This window comes from Salpingoeca rosetta, assembly GCF_000188695.1.
Source record: "Salpingoeca rosetta unplaced genomic scaffold supercont1.8, whole genome shotgun sequence".
Taxonomy (NCBI): domain Eukaryota; class Choanoflagellata; order Craspedida; family Salpingoecidae; genus Salpingoeca; species Salpingoeca rosetta.
The window spans coordinates 731,384-745,315 of record NW_004754926.1 but is presented as its reverse complement, the minus strand read 5'-3'; the positions used below and the strand labels follow the sequence as shown (position 1 = coordinate 745,315).

General features: G+C 54.9%; 5 protein-coding genes across 5 annotated transcripts in view; 2 read left to right on the top strand and 3 right to left on the bottom strand.

The window, feature by feature from the left end:
* The window catches only part of PTSG_03633 (uncharacterized protein), a 6,438-nt gene extending 5,357 nt beyond the window's left edge, over positions 1–1,081 (bottom strand). The window contains exons 1-2 of the mRNA XM_004995304.1: positions 845–1,081; positions 314–429 (exon numbers count right to left, since the gene is read on the bottom strand). Coding sequence (XP_004995361.1) covers positions 314–429; positions 845–999 — 271 coding nt within the window. The 5' untranslated portion in view covers positions 1,000–1,081. The remainder of the gene's footprint in view (positions 1–313; positions 430–844) is intronic.
* Positions 1,082–1,149: 68 nt separating this feature from the next.
* Positions 1,150–3,941, top strand: PTSG_03632 (tRNA delta(2)-isopentenylpyrophosphate transferase; the record flags this gene model as incomplete). Its single annotated transcript, XM_004995303.1, has 6 exons — positions 1,150–1,626; positions 1,995–2,189; positions 2,298–2,431; positions 2,710–2,922; positions 3,241–3,316; positions 3,594–3,941. 6 exons carry the CDS (start codon positions 1,150–1,152, stop codon positions 3,939–3,941), a joined length of 1,443 nt encoding a protein of 480 aa, XP_004995360.1.
* Positions 3,942–4,479: 538 nt separating this feature from the next.
* PTSG_03631 (uncharacterized protein) lies at positions 4,480–6,908 on the bottom strand. The gene is made up of 4 exons (XM_004995302.1): positions 6,620–6,908; positions 6,002–6,193; positions 5,528–5,732; positions 4,480–5,180 (listed from the first exon to the last, which is right to left on the bottom strand). Exons 1-4 carry the CDS (start codon positions 6,861–6,863, stop codon positions 5,177–5,179), a joined length of 645 nt encoding a protein of 214 aa, XP_004995359.1. The 5' UTR covers positions 6,864–6,908; the 3' UTR covers positions 4,480–5,176.
* A 183-nt stretch (positions 6,909–7,091) lies between these two features.
* Positions 7,092–9,220, bottom strand: PTSG_03630 (uncharacterized protein). The gene is made up of 5 exons (XM_004995301.1): positions 8,826–9,220; positions 8,325–8,537; positions 7,879–7,983; positions 7,638–7,736; positions 7,092–7,299 (listed from the first exon to the last, which is right to left on the bottom strand). Exons 1-5 carry the CDS (start codon positions 8,962–8,964, stop codon positions 7,184–7,186), a joined length of 672 nt encoding a protein of 223 aa, XP_004995358.1. The 5' UTR covers positions 8,965–9,220; the 3' UTR covers positions 7,092–7,183.
* A 112-nt stretch (positions 9,221–9,332) lies between these two features.
* Positions 9,333–13,932, top strand: part of PTSG_03629 (uncharacterized protein) — a gene marked incomplete at both ends in the record, with an annotated part of 5,055 nt that continues 455 nt past the window's right edge. The window contains 11 exons of the mRNA XM_004995300.1: positions 9,333–9,837; positions 10,058–10,135; positions 10,295–10,377; positions 10,718–10,828; positions 11,062–11,112; positions 11,446–11,616; positions 11,827–11,927; positions 12,113–12,272; positions 12,531–12,622; positions 12,849–13,083; positions 13,299–13,549. Coding sequence (XP_004995357.1) covers positions 9,333–9,837; positions 10,058–10,135; positions 10,295–10,377; positions 10,718–10,828; positions 11,062–11,112; positions 11,446–11,616; positions 11,827–11,927; positions 12,113–12,272; positions 12,531–12,622; positions 12,849–13,083; positions 13,299–13,549 — 1,838 coding nt within the window. The remainder of the gene's footprint in view (positions 9,838–10,057; positions 10,136–10,294; positions 10,378–10,717; positions 10,829–11,061; positions 11,113–11,445; positions 11,617–11,826; positions 11,928–12,112; positions 12,273–12,530; positions 12,623–12,848; positions 13,084–13,298; positions 13,550–13,932) is intronic.

The window sequence follows — 13,932 nt, the reverse complement described above, 5'->3', positions numbered from 1 at the left end:
CCGCTATACTTCATCTCGTCTATGCCATCTTTGATGTGGGTCGTCGCTTTTAGCTCGCTTTTATTGGGCCATGTGCGTGGGGCTGGCGTCAGCCGGCAGGGATGGAAGATGGGACACCTCTGATACTTCTTCTTTCTCTTATTATTATCACTTCTCTCACTCTCATCCCATCCGTGCCTGACACACTCACAGCGTTCCTCCCACGCACACACATACTCACACACACACACCACGCACACACACACACACACACACACACACACACACACACACACACACACACACACACATACGTGCGCGCGTAGTGCCGCACCTTTGCCACCGTTGGTATTCTTCTTGGAATCGTCGACGACGAAATGAAAGATGCGCTTTCCGTCCTTGTATTCGCGGAACACCTTCTCTTTCTTGACATCCTCAGCATTGAAGCTTCTGTGCGGACAACGCAAGCAGTCGTTTAGTTCATGTCAGTGGAAAAGCGCAACTTCAACCAATGACGACACTTGTCAGTTGAAGCTGTGAACCAAACCTCATTGCAGGTAATCAGTGCACAGTACAACCAACGCAAAGCGCACACTCTCACATCACACGCAGACACACATACACAAAAACACACACACACAAGCACACACAAACACACGCACACACGAAAGCAAACCACAAGCACAAGCACACGCGAAAGCAAACCACAAACACATGCACAAACACACACACGCGCGAACGCAAACCACAAACACACGCAAACCACAAACCACAAACACACGCAAACCACAAACCACAAACACACGCAAACCACAAACCACAAGAACACATACACAAGCACACCCAACAAACGCAAGCCACTCACGAGCTGCCTTCCATCTTGCGCTTGAGGGCATCCTCCGTCACAAAGTGCACTTCATCCCCAGCTGTGCTTGCAGACACTTTGGTGAGGGCGTTGAATCGCGGGTACGCGGCTGCCTGGATGGTCATCCGCCGCACACTGCCTCGAAGCATCATCATCCTCCTCCTGGTCGTTCCAACAACAACACAAACCACACTGTTCCGCTGCTCGTCCTGCTGTTGTTGTTGCGCTGCGTTGCAGTCAATGCTGAATGTTAGAGGAAACCATTCACAAATCTTCCGAACTTTCACCGCACAACTACCAGCAACATGACGATGATGATGAACCGTGCACGTGTGGTGCTGTGGCGGCGCGGGCGACGCGCGCTGAACTCTGCCGCTGCCGCTGCAACGGGGCCCATGGCGGCTGAAGCGAGGCCAAAGGCGGTTGTGTTGACGGGGCCGACTGCCGTGGGCAAGACAGATCTCTCCATTCGGTTGGCGAGGATATTGAATGCGGAGATTGTCTCGGCAGACTCCGTGCAGGTGTACAAGGGCATGGACATTGGCTCCGACAAGGTCTCTCCGGAGCATCGGCAGGCTGTCAAGCACCACCTTATCGACACCTGTGACATCTACGACACATACTCTTCGGGAGACTTCTTCCAGCACGCCATGGATCTGTGTCAAGATATTGCGTCCCGTGGCAAGACGCCCCTCATTGTTGGAGGGACGTGGTTCTACCTCAACTTTTTGTTAAATGGCAGGCCCGCGGCTCCGCGTGCAGACGTCGTGCTTGAAGATCAGGTACGAGTATGAGAGTGGGCAAGAGATTGTGTGTGTATGTGTGTGCAAATATACGATCGTGCAGGCGAATGTGCGCATGTTTGTGTGAGCGTGCACATGTGTGTGTGTGCATGTGTTTTGATGTGTGTACCGTTCAAGCGTGTGAGTTTGGAGTGAAGCGAGGGCACTCCGCTAAGCTGCGAGGCGTTGCCTTCCACGTGTTCAACCACGCACGCGTTGGACCTTCTTTCCCTCTCCATGCGTGCGTCTCTCTCACTCACACACACACACACACTCTCTCTCTTCAAACACCCCTGCCTTGTTTCATTCCCATTTGCACACGCGTGTTTACACACACGCGCGCGCGCGTGTGTGTGCTGTGTGGCCAGATCCTGCGCGAGTACGATGGCGGGTCGGACTGGGATCGAGCACACGCCGATCTTCATGCTGTGGATCCCGAGAGCGCTGCGCGCATCGACCGCAACGACTGGTATCGCCTCACGCGCGCAATGAGCGTGTATCGCATGTCGGGTCGTCCCTTCTCATCGTACAAGCACGAGGTCAGTCGCACCAGTAGAGAGTGTGTGTATGTGTGTGCATGTGCATGTGCGCGGGCTGTCCCCTTTCTCCTCGCTCACATTTGCTGCTGCCTTGCCCGCTTCCTTTCCACCCCTTGCCGATGCGAGCGTTAGCTGGAACCTGGGCTGTCGTCCGCGTTTGATGTGACACGCCTGTATCTGACAGCACCGCGCTGGCTGCTGTTTGAGCGCATTAACCAGCGCTGCGAACACATTGTCGACCGTGGCATCATGGAGGAGACGCTCCGGTATGGGTGACGCTTGATTCGGGTCGCATTGCGCCGGCAATAAAGTCACGTTGTCTGCCTCAATGGCTTCATCCTCTGCGCCGTGTGCGTGTGTGTGTGTGTGCGTGCGTGCGTGCGTGCGTGTGTGTGTGTGTGTGTGCGTGCGTGCGTGTGTGTTTAAATGGGTGTGAGTGCGCGACTTTTGTAAATGAGAGAGTGTGTGCGTGTTTGTGTGTGCGAGTTTGTGTGTGCGTGAGGGTTGCTCACCCTCGCCCCACCCGAATCTGCTGTTGCTGCAGGCTGGTTGAGGAGGGGCTGGAGGGGCAAATGCACGCGGCAAAGAGCATTGGCTACCGGCAGTGCTTTGAGTTCCTGCACAGCTTCTGGCTCAAGCCAAGCACCAAGACGAAGCTGATGCGACGCAAGGGGTTCTACCGGTTTCTGCTCAACTACATGGCAGCCACCCGCCGCCTCTGTGCAAAGCAGATGCGCTCGTTCCGCGCAGACCCAAGGTACGTGTGAGGTTGTGTTGTGCGTGTGTGGGTGGGGAAGGTTGTGTTGTGCGTGTGCATGTGTATGTGCGTTGCGTGCATGTGTTATGTGCATGTGTAATGTGCATGTGTCGTGTGCGTGTGTTTACTCTGTCTTGTGCCCGGCTTCGGCTGGATGGGAAGAACTCACGTGCTTATGAGCTGGAAGAGAGCTGCAGAGTGCAGTTTCGGGGTGTGCCTTGGTGTCAACACAATAAGCACGTGTACTCGCTCACCCATGCACATGCACACACACACTTTCACGCACATACACACACATGCACGCACACACACTTGCAGCTATGCCTGGATTGTGCGCGATGAGACAACGTCGGAGGATCAGCTTGTTGAGCAGATCATGGGCCTCATCAACAAGGTGAAGACAGACAGGCCGGGGTGACGTGGCAACAATTGCGCTGTTGTCGCTCTTGCTGCGAGCAGGCAAACAGATCCTGTCATTTTCATGTTGTCGTCCAGACACACACGCACACACACAAACACACTCACACACTCACTCCTTGCACACTCGCACGCACATGCACAAAAGTACATACACTCACACACACACACATGCACATACACACGCACCCACACACTCACTCATACACAAACACACACTCACCTACCCAATCACTTTGTTATCTGATGCGCAGGAGGTGGAGGCGGAGGCTTTGGGCGCGTGGGACCGCAAGCTCAACGCAGACAACCTGTCGCTGCTGAAGGGTCACCTGCCGACGCTGGAGGTGTACGACGACGTGGAGCGCGTGGACGAGACGATGCTGGCGCTTGAGGAGGCCGTGGTTGCGACGGGCCGGGCGATGGGGTGGCGGGTGGAGCACCTGGAGGCAGCGCAGGTGCCCGAGCCGAAGCGGTTACGGGCGGAGAAGGCGACCCACACGCGCGGCGACCGCAGGAAGAACAGGTGGCTGACACGCGTGCGGCTTGATCCCAAGATGGCCAAGAAGAAGGCCGCTCGAATCGAGGAACTCAAATACGAATGAGGCTGGTGCGGGGCGGGGAAGTGTGTGTGTGTGTGTGTGTGTGTGTGTGTGTGTGTGTGTGTGTGTGTGTGCAAGAACAAAAGCACAATCGCAGGCCATTATGACCATTATAGCGTTCATCTGCCCCCCTTTCCACAAACTACGCTGACAGTTGTCCCATCCAACCTTCCTCCATGTCAATATCACCACTACTACCCATCACGGCAGGGGCGGCTTGCGCGGACTGGGGTGATCAGCCTTGGCGAGTCGAGTCTGGCGAAGCAGCGGCCCGCGCGGCTGGGCGTCTTTGGGGCGCAGCGGAGACGGAAGGCAAACAGGCGCGTCGCAAACGATGACAGCGACGCTGGCGACTCCGACAGTGATAGCGACAGCGACTGAGCAGAGAGCTGTGTATATGTGCGTGTGTGCGTGTGTGTGCGTGTGCGTGTGTGTGTGTGTGTGTGTGTGTGTGTGTGTGTGTGTGTGTGTGTTGTGCCGGTTGTTCTTAACAATGGGGGGGGGGGTTCTTGCTTCTCGCTTGCTTGTTGTGAATGTGTGGGCGTGTTTGTATGGGGTTCTTTAGAGTGTTCTTAATCAATTGCAACGAACCAAGACATGTGACATGACATGACACGATGGCTGGTGTCGCAGCACACCAGTACATCAGCGAAGTCCAAGTAAGAAGAAACGCAAAGCGGTACAACTGCGTGTGATAAGAAATGGGGGGGGGGGTGTAACACTGCAACAAAACGGGGTAAGGATTGTGATGTGACATCTCACCAGCACGAAGACAGCAGCGATGGGGGGGGGGGGGGGTGGTGGAGGGTGCTGTGTGTGAGCGGTCTACTGAAAGAAGAAGAAGAAGAAGAAGAAGAAGAAGCAGCAGCAGCAGCAACGAAGATGGGATGGTGATGAAGGGAACAGGCAGCTGTTGACCAAGCAACAGCCGCAGCAACGAAGATGATGATGATGATGATGATGATGGTGGTGGTGATGATGAAGGAGACAAGACAGAGGGTGGCGTTGTTGCGCTTTGAGTGCGTGTGTGTGCTTGTGGGGAGGAGAAATGGGTAAGGGAGGAGAGGATGGGGTGGTTGGAGGAAGCACGAGTCAGCACACGCGCCAGTGGAAGGAAAAACAGGCTGCGGGGTTGTGTGTGTGTGTGTGTGTTGGTTGCAAATGGGGAACAGCGACCAGCACTGCTTGGATGATGGAGATTGGACGTGGTGTTGTGGCGGTGGTGACAACGCGCAGCCTCAACTGTCATGGCGAAATAAACGGAAAGGCAAGGGGTGCGTGGGGTTGAGGCGTCAATGCCAAGGAAGCACAAAGGAGACACGCAACACAGGCAAACAGACACGTGTGGGTGGACCAAATCGCCCAGTCGCAACATTATGCAGACGTCGATGCACACACAACACAACACGACACAACACAACACGACACAACACATAAAGTACACACACAGCACACGCAGAGCACACAAAAAGTACACACACACCGCACACACAAAGTATACACACAGCACACACAGTTATCCACACAAAGTACACCACACAACACAACACAACACAACACAACACAGACATTCGATTCTTGCCACGCACATCATCTGGCGGCCGCCGGTGTGGACGGCGATGGCTGGGTCGACGTAGCTGATGTTGCGGGAGTCGATGTTGAGCAGCATGCCCGCAATGGCGCTGATGATCCAGGCAGCGACATTCACGTTGAACGAGTAGCCCACCGCGTACGACGATGGCAGCTCATTCACCAGCGCCCCGAAAATGATCGTCGCCAGGATACCGCACCCGGCTGCCATGGCGCCAAAGACGTGAGGGCACAAGCAGAGCGGATCGTATTGGATCGCAGGCACACACATGCACGACCGCAGAACCCACCCCACAGAGTCGCTCTCCTTCTCTTCGTATCTCTCTTGCAAGCTGTTCCACGCAAACGCACACGCACAGACACGCAAACGCACAAGCACAGACACGCACAAGTGCACAAGCACAAATGCATACACATGCGCACACACACACACACACATACGCACACACACACACACACACACACACACGCACCTGCAAAGTAGGCACAGACGGCTGCGCGGAAGACGGTGCGGTCATAGCCTGTGCGGCCCAGTCCAAACACAATCTGTACCATGGCGAAGAAGGACGCCGTAATGGCAAGCCCGATGAAGGCAGCACACGCCTCTGTCGTGGTGACAAGGTTCAAGTCGTTCTGGCCTGTGGGTGGGAATCGGTTGTCCACATCTGCGTTTCGTCGTGGTTGCGGTGGGGTTCAAATGACGAAGGTGAGGGAGAACAAAAAGAAGAACAAGAACAAGAACAAGAACAAGAACAAGAACAAGAACAAGAGAAAGAAGAAGAAGAAGCAGAAGAAGAAGAAGAAGAAGCAGAAGAAGAAGAAGAAAAGGAAAAAAAAGAAGAAGAAAGACAAACAAGTACTGGCCCTCAACACAGCGAAGAGAGCAACAGCACAAGTCGCAAGTGTTGTCGAACGAAAACCACACAAAATATACACAACAACATACACAACAACAACAACTACACACACACACACACATACACAACCACAACTTCAAACGCACACACACACACACACACACACACACACAAGCACAGCATCTGCTCCCACCGGCTCCTCGCACCTCTTTCACATCCGCCCTGTGCACGTACATTGTTGACATCTGGTGTCGCAGTACTGGAAGAGGCCCATGTTGACGGCGTCGGATGATGCCCACTGGTCTGTGCCCATGGCCACGGGGAACAGGATCAGCATCAAAAACACGAGCACTGCAGCGAAGAACCCCGCACCAGAGATGTCCACGCCCTGCCAGCACCCGGAGAAGCCCTGACTGTGGTCAGCTTCGCCTTCCATATCCTCCATCGCTCGCACGCCGCCGCCACCGCTGCTGCTCATATCCAGCCACTCAAGGGTTTGTTTGTTTGCTTGGTTGGCTTGCTTCTCGAGCTTTGTTGTTGTCGTCGTTGGATGTCAATTTTGACCATGCATGGAAGGCAAAATTGCCTTTTTCTGAGGAGGAAGGGAAGTAGGCGACAGTGGTGGTTGGTGAAGCAAAGCATTGGTGCACATGCGCACCACACACACACACACACACACACACACACACACACACACACACACACACACACACACACACACACACACACACAGTCACACACATCAGCAGGTCAGTGTAACAAGGGAAGGTTATGTGACAAAACATCGCGCGTGCTGATTCAGAGGGACGCCTTGAAGGCGTTGCGAACGCGGAAGAGAAAACGACCAAGGTTGTTGTTTGTGTTGAGCTCATCCAACAGTGGCTGCACATCAATCTTCGGCTCCATGTTCACAGCTGGTTGTTTTGGCCACACCAAGGCAAGGTCATGTGAGAGTTGTGGATTCAACGTTGCACATACACACGGTGCACATGCACGTGCACACGCACATGGACAACGGTACACAAGTGCACACACGTTGACACGCATGCACGTCTACACACACACAGACATACACACACAGGCATACACACAGACACACGCACCACGTCTACACACACACACACACACACACACTCGTATACACACTCGCGAACAAACAACAAGCAAACAAACAAACAAACAAACAAACAAACACAGGCACACACACACACACAAACACAAAGAGATACGCACACGTGCACCCAAAAGTCACCTTCGTAAGTGTCGTTTGGCTTGACAACAAGGTCGAAACTGAAGGGGCGATCGCGGTCATCTGGGTCAATCTGCGTGAAACGCATGCTCAGCGTGTCGCCTGCACACAGGGAGAATGCAACGCCAGACCAGAAGGATAGCGAGGTGAGGGTGTTGAACAAGAAGCAATGACAGTCGTGGTTTTCCAACTTAACAGGTCAAGAACAAGCAGTCGACGCCAGCAGTTGACGCGCGCAACTCACGCTTCTTCGTCTTCATGCTCCATCCAAGCCTGTCTTGGTACCACTCGATGCCCTGCGTCTTTCGGGCGCATGCACTGTCGTTCTCCTGCTTCACTTCCTCAATCTCTGCGTGTTGATAGACACAGCCACGCAACGCATTGAAGCAAGGGCGTGTGCAACAGAGGCACCAGGGATTGCATAGAACAGGCAGGGAAGAAACCAACATATTCATTCATGCATTGCTTTGAATCGGCCGATAAATGAGCACCGCATACACACACACACAACACACGTGCACAGACGCACACGTACGCACACGCAAGCACAGACACAGACACAACCACACACATACACACACAGCCACACAAACACACAGACACACACACACACATGCAGGACAACAGCACCCGCACACATGTACTAACAACTAAGCATCCTCCCACACACAATCAGACATTTGTGCATACCTTGGAGAACGCGGTCCTTCTCTGCGTTGAGGGCAGCAATCTCCTGATTCAGGCGCTGGTCAACAGAGAGGAGCTGCTCCGTCTCCTTGTGCACGGCAGAAATCTTGTCCTCAATGTCATTTCGCTCCTGCTCCTGCTTGCGCGCAACCTTTTCGTTCGCCTGCTTTTCTGTTGCCTTTGAGCTGATCTGCTCACGCAAGTGCTTGATGTTGTCTGCAAACAACACAGTTGCACAGTTGCCAAGCACGACAATGATAGCATTTGTGAGATACTCAGGAAACAACGTGCACATGTGCTGCACACAGACACACAGACACACAGACACACAGACACACAGACACACAGACACACAGACACACAGACACACAGACACACAGACACACACACACAAACCAGGCGACACCGCGTGCGCTGCTGCGATTTCCACATGACACAGCTGCAACTAAACACCCACAGTTGCACCAAAACACACACCATCCACGCAATGCACAGCACACTCACCTCGTGATGCGAGAACACTCCGCTTGTGCTCTTGTTGCTTGGTCTCAAAGGTGTTGTTCACGGATGACACCCAGGTATCAAACTCGTGCTGCGCCTCAGCAACCTGCTGCTGAATCTGCGCCAGCTGTGGATCCTCCATCTTGCTTTTCCTTCGCAATCTCCCACTCTGAATATTCCCCTTCTGTGTTTCTCTCTCAAATGCGTCTGTCGTTGGCGACACGCTGGGCAGTGCGTCTGTCGTTGTCGACACGCTCGGCAGTGCGCACCCTACTAGACTCAAAGGAAGCGTCAGCAGAGCACAGCAAAGCAAAGCACACGGGACGAGGTGTGCGCGTTGGAGAGTTAATGTGCTTGGTCTTGTCGTTTTGAAAATTTCCCGCCGCAACGGCTTGCAGTGTGGATGAATGGTGTATATTTTCATCCAATTTTCCACATTCGCCGATTGCAGAGAAGCAGCACAAAGCGCACAAACCGCGCACAACACAGCACAACAGACAACTGGCGGAGATGGCGAGTGGTCGAGAGGCAGCAACAACGACGCCCAGCGGTGGTGAGGATGCAAGGGGAGATGTACGCGCCATGCAGGATGACAGGCCACCTCCAGCACTGGTGTTCTCACCAGAGAAACAACAGCAGCAGCATCAGCAGCCACCATCGAAAAACCCACCCACAACCACGGCCACAACATCAGCAGCATCGGCAGCGTCGGCGCCAGTGGTGCGGCGGGCGCAGATGCTGCCGGACTTTGCGCCAAAGGGCGGAAAGCCCTCGCGGCGCCAGCGCGATGACGGGTTTGACATGAGCGAGGACGACGACGAGGATGACGACGACGAAGATGAAGACGAAGACGACGAGGACGAGGACGAGGAGGACGAAGACGACGACGACGACGATGAGGAGGAGGAGGATGGTCAGCAGCGCTCGGCGCGGCAGAAGAAGTCCTCGAACCGCTTCACCTCGTCAACCAGCTCCGAACGGTCGCTATCTCCAACCTCCGCTTCAATATCTGCAAGTAGGTTTCAGTCCGCGCGCTTGCCAGCTTCCTCTCTCGTCTCACCTTGCACCAGGTCACCCCATCTCTTGTCGCTCCCGTCAAGTTGAAATGACCCTGCGTCTCGCCTTGCACCAGCTCACGCCATCTTTTCCCACCACTGTATTGCTGTATCGCTGCTGTTGCGTTGTTGTCTTTCCTTGCTTGTCGACTGCTTTTCCACCTTGTTTGCGGGGGCCAGGGAGTCCAAAGGGCAAAGCAAGAGTACAGCGTGTCGACAAGTCTCCAACCAAGCCCACTCCACAACGGAGCAAAGAAGGTGTGCACCTGCACACTCTCGCGCCTCCCCCCCTTGTTCCTCCCTCCTACCGCTGCTCTTGCGTGGCTCTCCTGTCGACACAGTTGCTGGAATGATTCGTGTCACACGCTCAACCCCTTGTTGTGCGCTTGCTTTTCGGCGCTGGTTTTGTGCAAGCAGAGTCGACAGAGTACTGGCTGGAGCAGATGAACCTCAAGGATGCCGAGCTTGCCCGTCTCAAACAGGACCTCGCCACCCTTCGCGTATGCCAGCAACCACCCCTCCCATTCATCCTTGTGTTTGCGTGTGTGCGTGCGTGCGTGTGGCTGTGCGTGCGTGTGGCTGTGCGTGTGTGTGTGTGTGTGTGTGTGTGTGTGTGTGTGTGTGGCTGTGTGTGCGTGTGGCTGTGTGTGCGTGTGTGGCTGCCTGTCTCGTCGCTCTCTCTGTCTTTAGTTTCTCTGTGCACTCGCAACAGCTATCTCGTGTACTGTCGTGTACACTGTTGGGTGGCAGTGTGTGGAGGCCGCGAATCGACAAGCGTCCCATCTGCACCTTGTCTCCCCCCTCATGTCACGTGCATGCCTGCGTTATGTGTTGTGTCAGCGGCGGCGCGTGGAGCTGCAGGAGCTCCTGCATCACGAGCGCGAGCACCACCACGAACTGCACAGCATGGGCACCTCCGAGGACGCCTGGCTCGCGGAAGAAACGGGACAGGTGCGGTCCGTGCTGCGCAGATTACGTGCATGTCGTGGTTTGTGGTGCGGGCTTGAGGTGCGGTCTGAGTGCGTGTCGGTAGCACCCTCGCGATCTTGCAGGTGATGAGCTGTGTGTCTGTGTGTGTGTGTGTGTTTGAAGACAAGCACGCCCGCGAGTACGCGATGCAATCTGCGTCGCGTCAGTGCTCACTGCTCGCACGGCCGTTATACGCGTTCTTGTGTTGGCCACAGGAGACGCTGCAGGCGCTGATCAAGCGTGTGTACAGAGAAAACCAAATCAAGGTGTGTGTATACACCATGCATCTGTTGGGCTGCGTGTGCCCGCAAAGGTGTGCATGGATGGACGGATTCGACGATTGGCAACACACCCGCCTCCCCCCCCCCCACACACACACACACACACCACATGCATACACACACACACACACACACACACACACACACACACACACACACCACATGCACACACACCACATGCACACACACACACACACACACACACACACAAATATTGCACCTTTCCCCCATCAGCCCACCAACTCACATCTCTGTGCATCTTGTGCTTGATACAACATGCGTACACACCTGCGTGGCATGTGTGTGTGTGTGGTACAGGCGCGGAAGAATGTACCCGAGCCAGTGCGGGATGTGCTTGAGGATGCGCGAGCGCTGCTTGATCCACCGCCGCCGCAGCACTACAACGCTGTCCGCCGCGTCTGCGAAAAGACCCCGTCCATGATCACCGCCCTCACTTGCTACGTCGCAAAGTGCCGCTCCGAGGACGAGGTGTGTGCACCTGTGTGGTTGCATGTCTGGGTGCATGTGCTGTTTGAGTTCGCTCCATGCACACAAGTGGTGTTCTCTATGAACACTTGGTGTTGCCAATGACCCGCGTTGCTCTCATCCTACACTCCTTCATCCGCCCTTTGGCCTTCCTCCTTCTCCAACCAACTACTGCGCGTGTGCGTGTGCGCGTGTGCGCGTGTGTGCATGCAGGCGGCGGGGAAGAAACTTGCTGCGCACTACCTTGCATTGCAGAAGGAGTGGACGCGGCGCGCCCGCCGGGCCATAGTCGACGCGCGCCAGCAGAGCCTCAGGTAACACGTTGCCGTGGTCACCTATCGGCGGCGGTGGTCTTGCCACCATTTGGTTAGCGTCTTCACGCACAACTACGCGCGCTTACACATATGCACATGTACAACACGCGAACTTTCCCGTCTCAACGCACGTCTCCTCATCTCCATCCCGCCCGCCCGCTCTCTCTCTCTCTGTCTCTCTGCAGCAACTTTGAGTATTTCCAGGAGGTGCTGCCGAAGAGCGTGCAGACGGAGCCCCCTGGCGCGGCGTATGACCCGGACCTCGAGTCCACATCGGGCGTCGACCCCGCCGATGTTCCCAGCATCTTCGATCCAAACGACGTCGCCTGCACCTTCAACCACATTGTACGCCCCCGCCCCCTCCAAAGCAGCCGCGGCGCTATTTGTTTTGAGGTGGAGGGCGTTGCGATGGGCGTGTTGTGCGTAGATGTGTGTTTGTTGTGTGTGTTTGTGTTTGTTTTGTTTGTTGTGTGTGTGTGTGTGTGTGTGTGTGTGTGTGTGTGTGTGTGTGTGTGTGTGTGCGTGTGTTTGTGTTTGCTTCGAGTCGCTAATCACCCTCCCTCCCCCTCTTCTGGTGCGCGTACGTGCATGTTGATGAGACAGGCTCGTGTTGCACGGGATTCTCCGCAGCTGTTTGGCCACGCCAAGCGCACCCAGCCGCGCATCGTGGACACCAACAGGCTCGTCGCCGACCCGTGCGTCATCGCAGTCACCACATACACATACACGCACACGCACGCATACATGTACAACTGCAAGCGGCGTATCTAAGGATATGCTGTTGACGATGACACACACACACACACACGAATGTGCACGCACGCTGACATGTCTGCTGTTGTGTTGGGCTGTCTCGTGACTGCCGCGTGCATATGCACGCGTGCATGCATGTGTGTACATTCGCGTGTTTGACGTCTCCAGTGTTGGGCAGCACGAGATTCTTGCGAATGTGAATGCGTGGACGGCGGAGGAGGAGCAGACGTTTCTGAAGCGGTACATGCAGACGCCAAAGGACTTTGTGAAGATTGCCAAGCACCTGCCTCGCAAGTCTGTTGCGGAGTGTGTGTTGTACTACTACCGCTCCAAGTACCGCGTTGGCTACAAGGCACGGCTGGAGCAGCTGCGTAAAGAGCGCAACCAAAAGCGCAGGAAGAAGGTGCGTTGCCGTGGTGTGTGTGTGTGTGTGTGTGTGTGTGTGTGTGTGTGTGTGTGTGTGTGTGTGTGTGTGTGTGTGTGTGTGTGTGTGGAGGTGGAGGTGGAGGTGGAGGTGGAGGTTGAGGTGCATGTGCGTGGGTGTATGGAGGTGTGAGGCTGTGCATTGTGGTGTGCGCGTGCTGATGTGCTGTGCCTCGTGATTCTCAACACCAATAGGAGAAGAGCAAACGAAGGCGAGATGGAAGCAAAGCAAAGGCAAAGCAGCAGCAACAACAACGACAAGAACAAGAGGAACAGCAGCAGCAGCAAGAAAAACAGCAGCAGCAGCAAGAACAAGAAGACCAGCAAGTGAAGCAAGAACAAGAAGAACAGCAGGAAGTGAAGCAGGAAGCCAAAGCCAGTGCACAGCAGCAGCAGCGACCATCGAGCAGCAGCCGGGATGCGCGACAGGGAGGAGCCGCAAGGGCGTCAGCTGGCGGTGGCGGTGCAGAGTCAAGGAAGCGACAGGCGGGGGAGGGGGAGGGGGCCATGGCAACAAAGCGACCGCGCAGGCACACCAGGGCAGGGCAGCAGCAGCGACGACGACAACAACAACAGCAGCAACAACAACAGCAGCAGCAACAACAACAACAACAACAACAACAACAACAACAACAACAACAACAACAACAACAACAACAACAACAACAACAACAGCAGCAACAACAACAGCAGCAACAACAACAACAACAACAACAACAACAACAACAACAACAACAACAACAACAACAACAGCAGCAGCAGCAGCAACAACAACAGCAGCAGCAACAGCAACAACAACAACAACAACAACAACAACAACAACAACAAC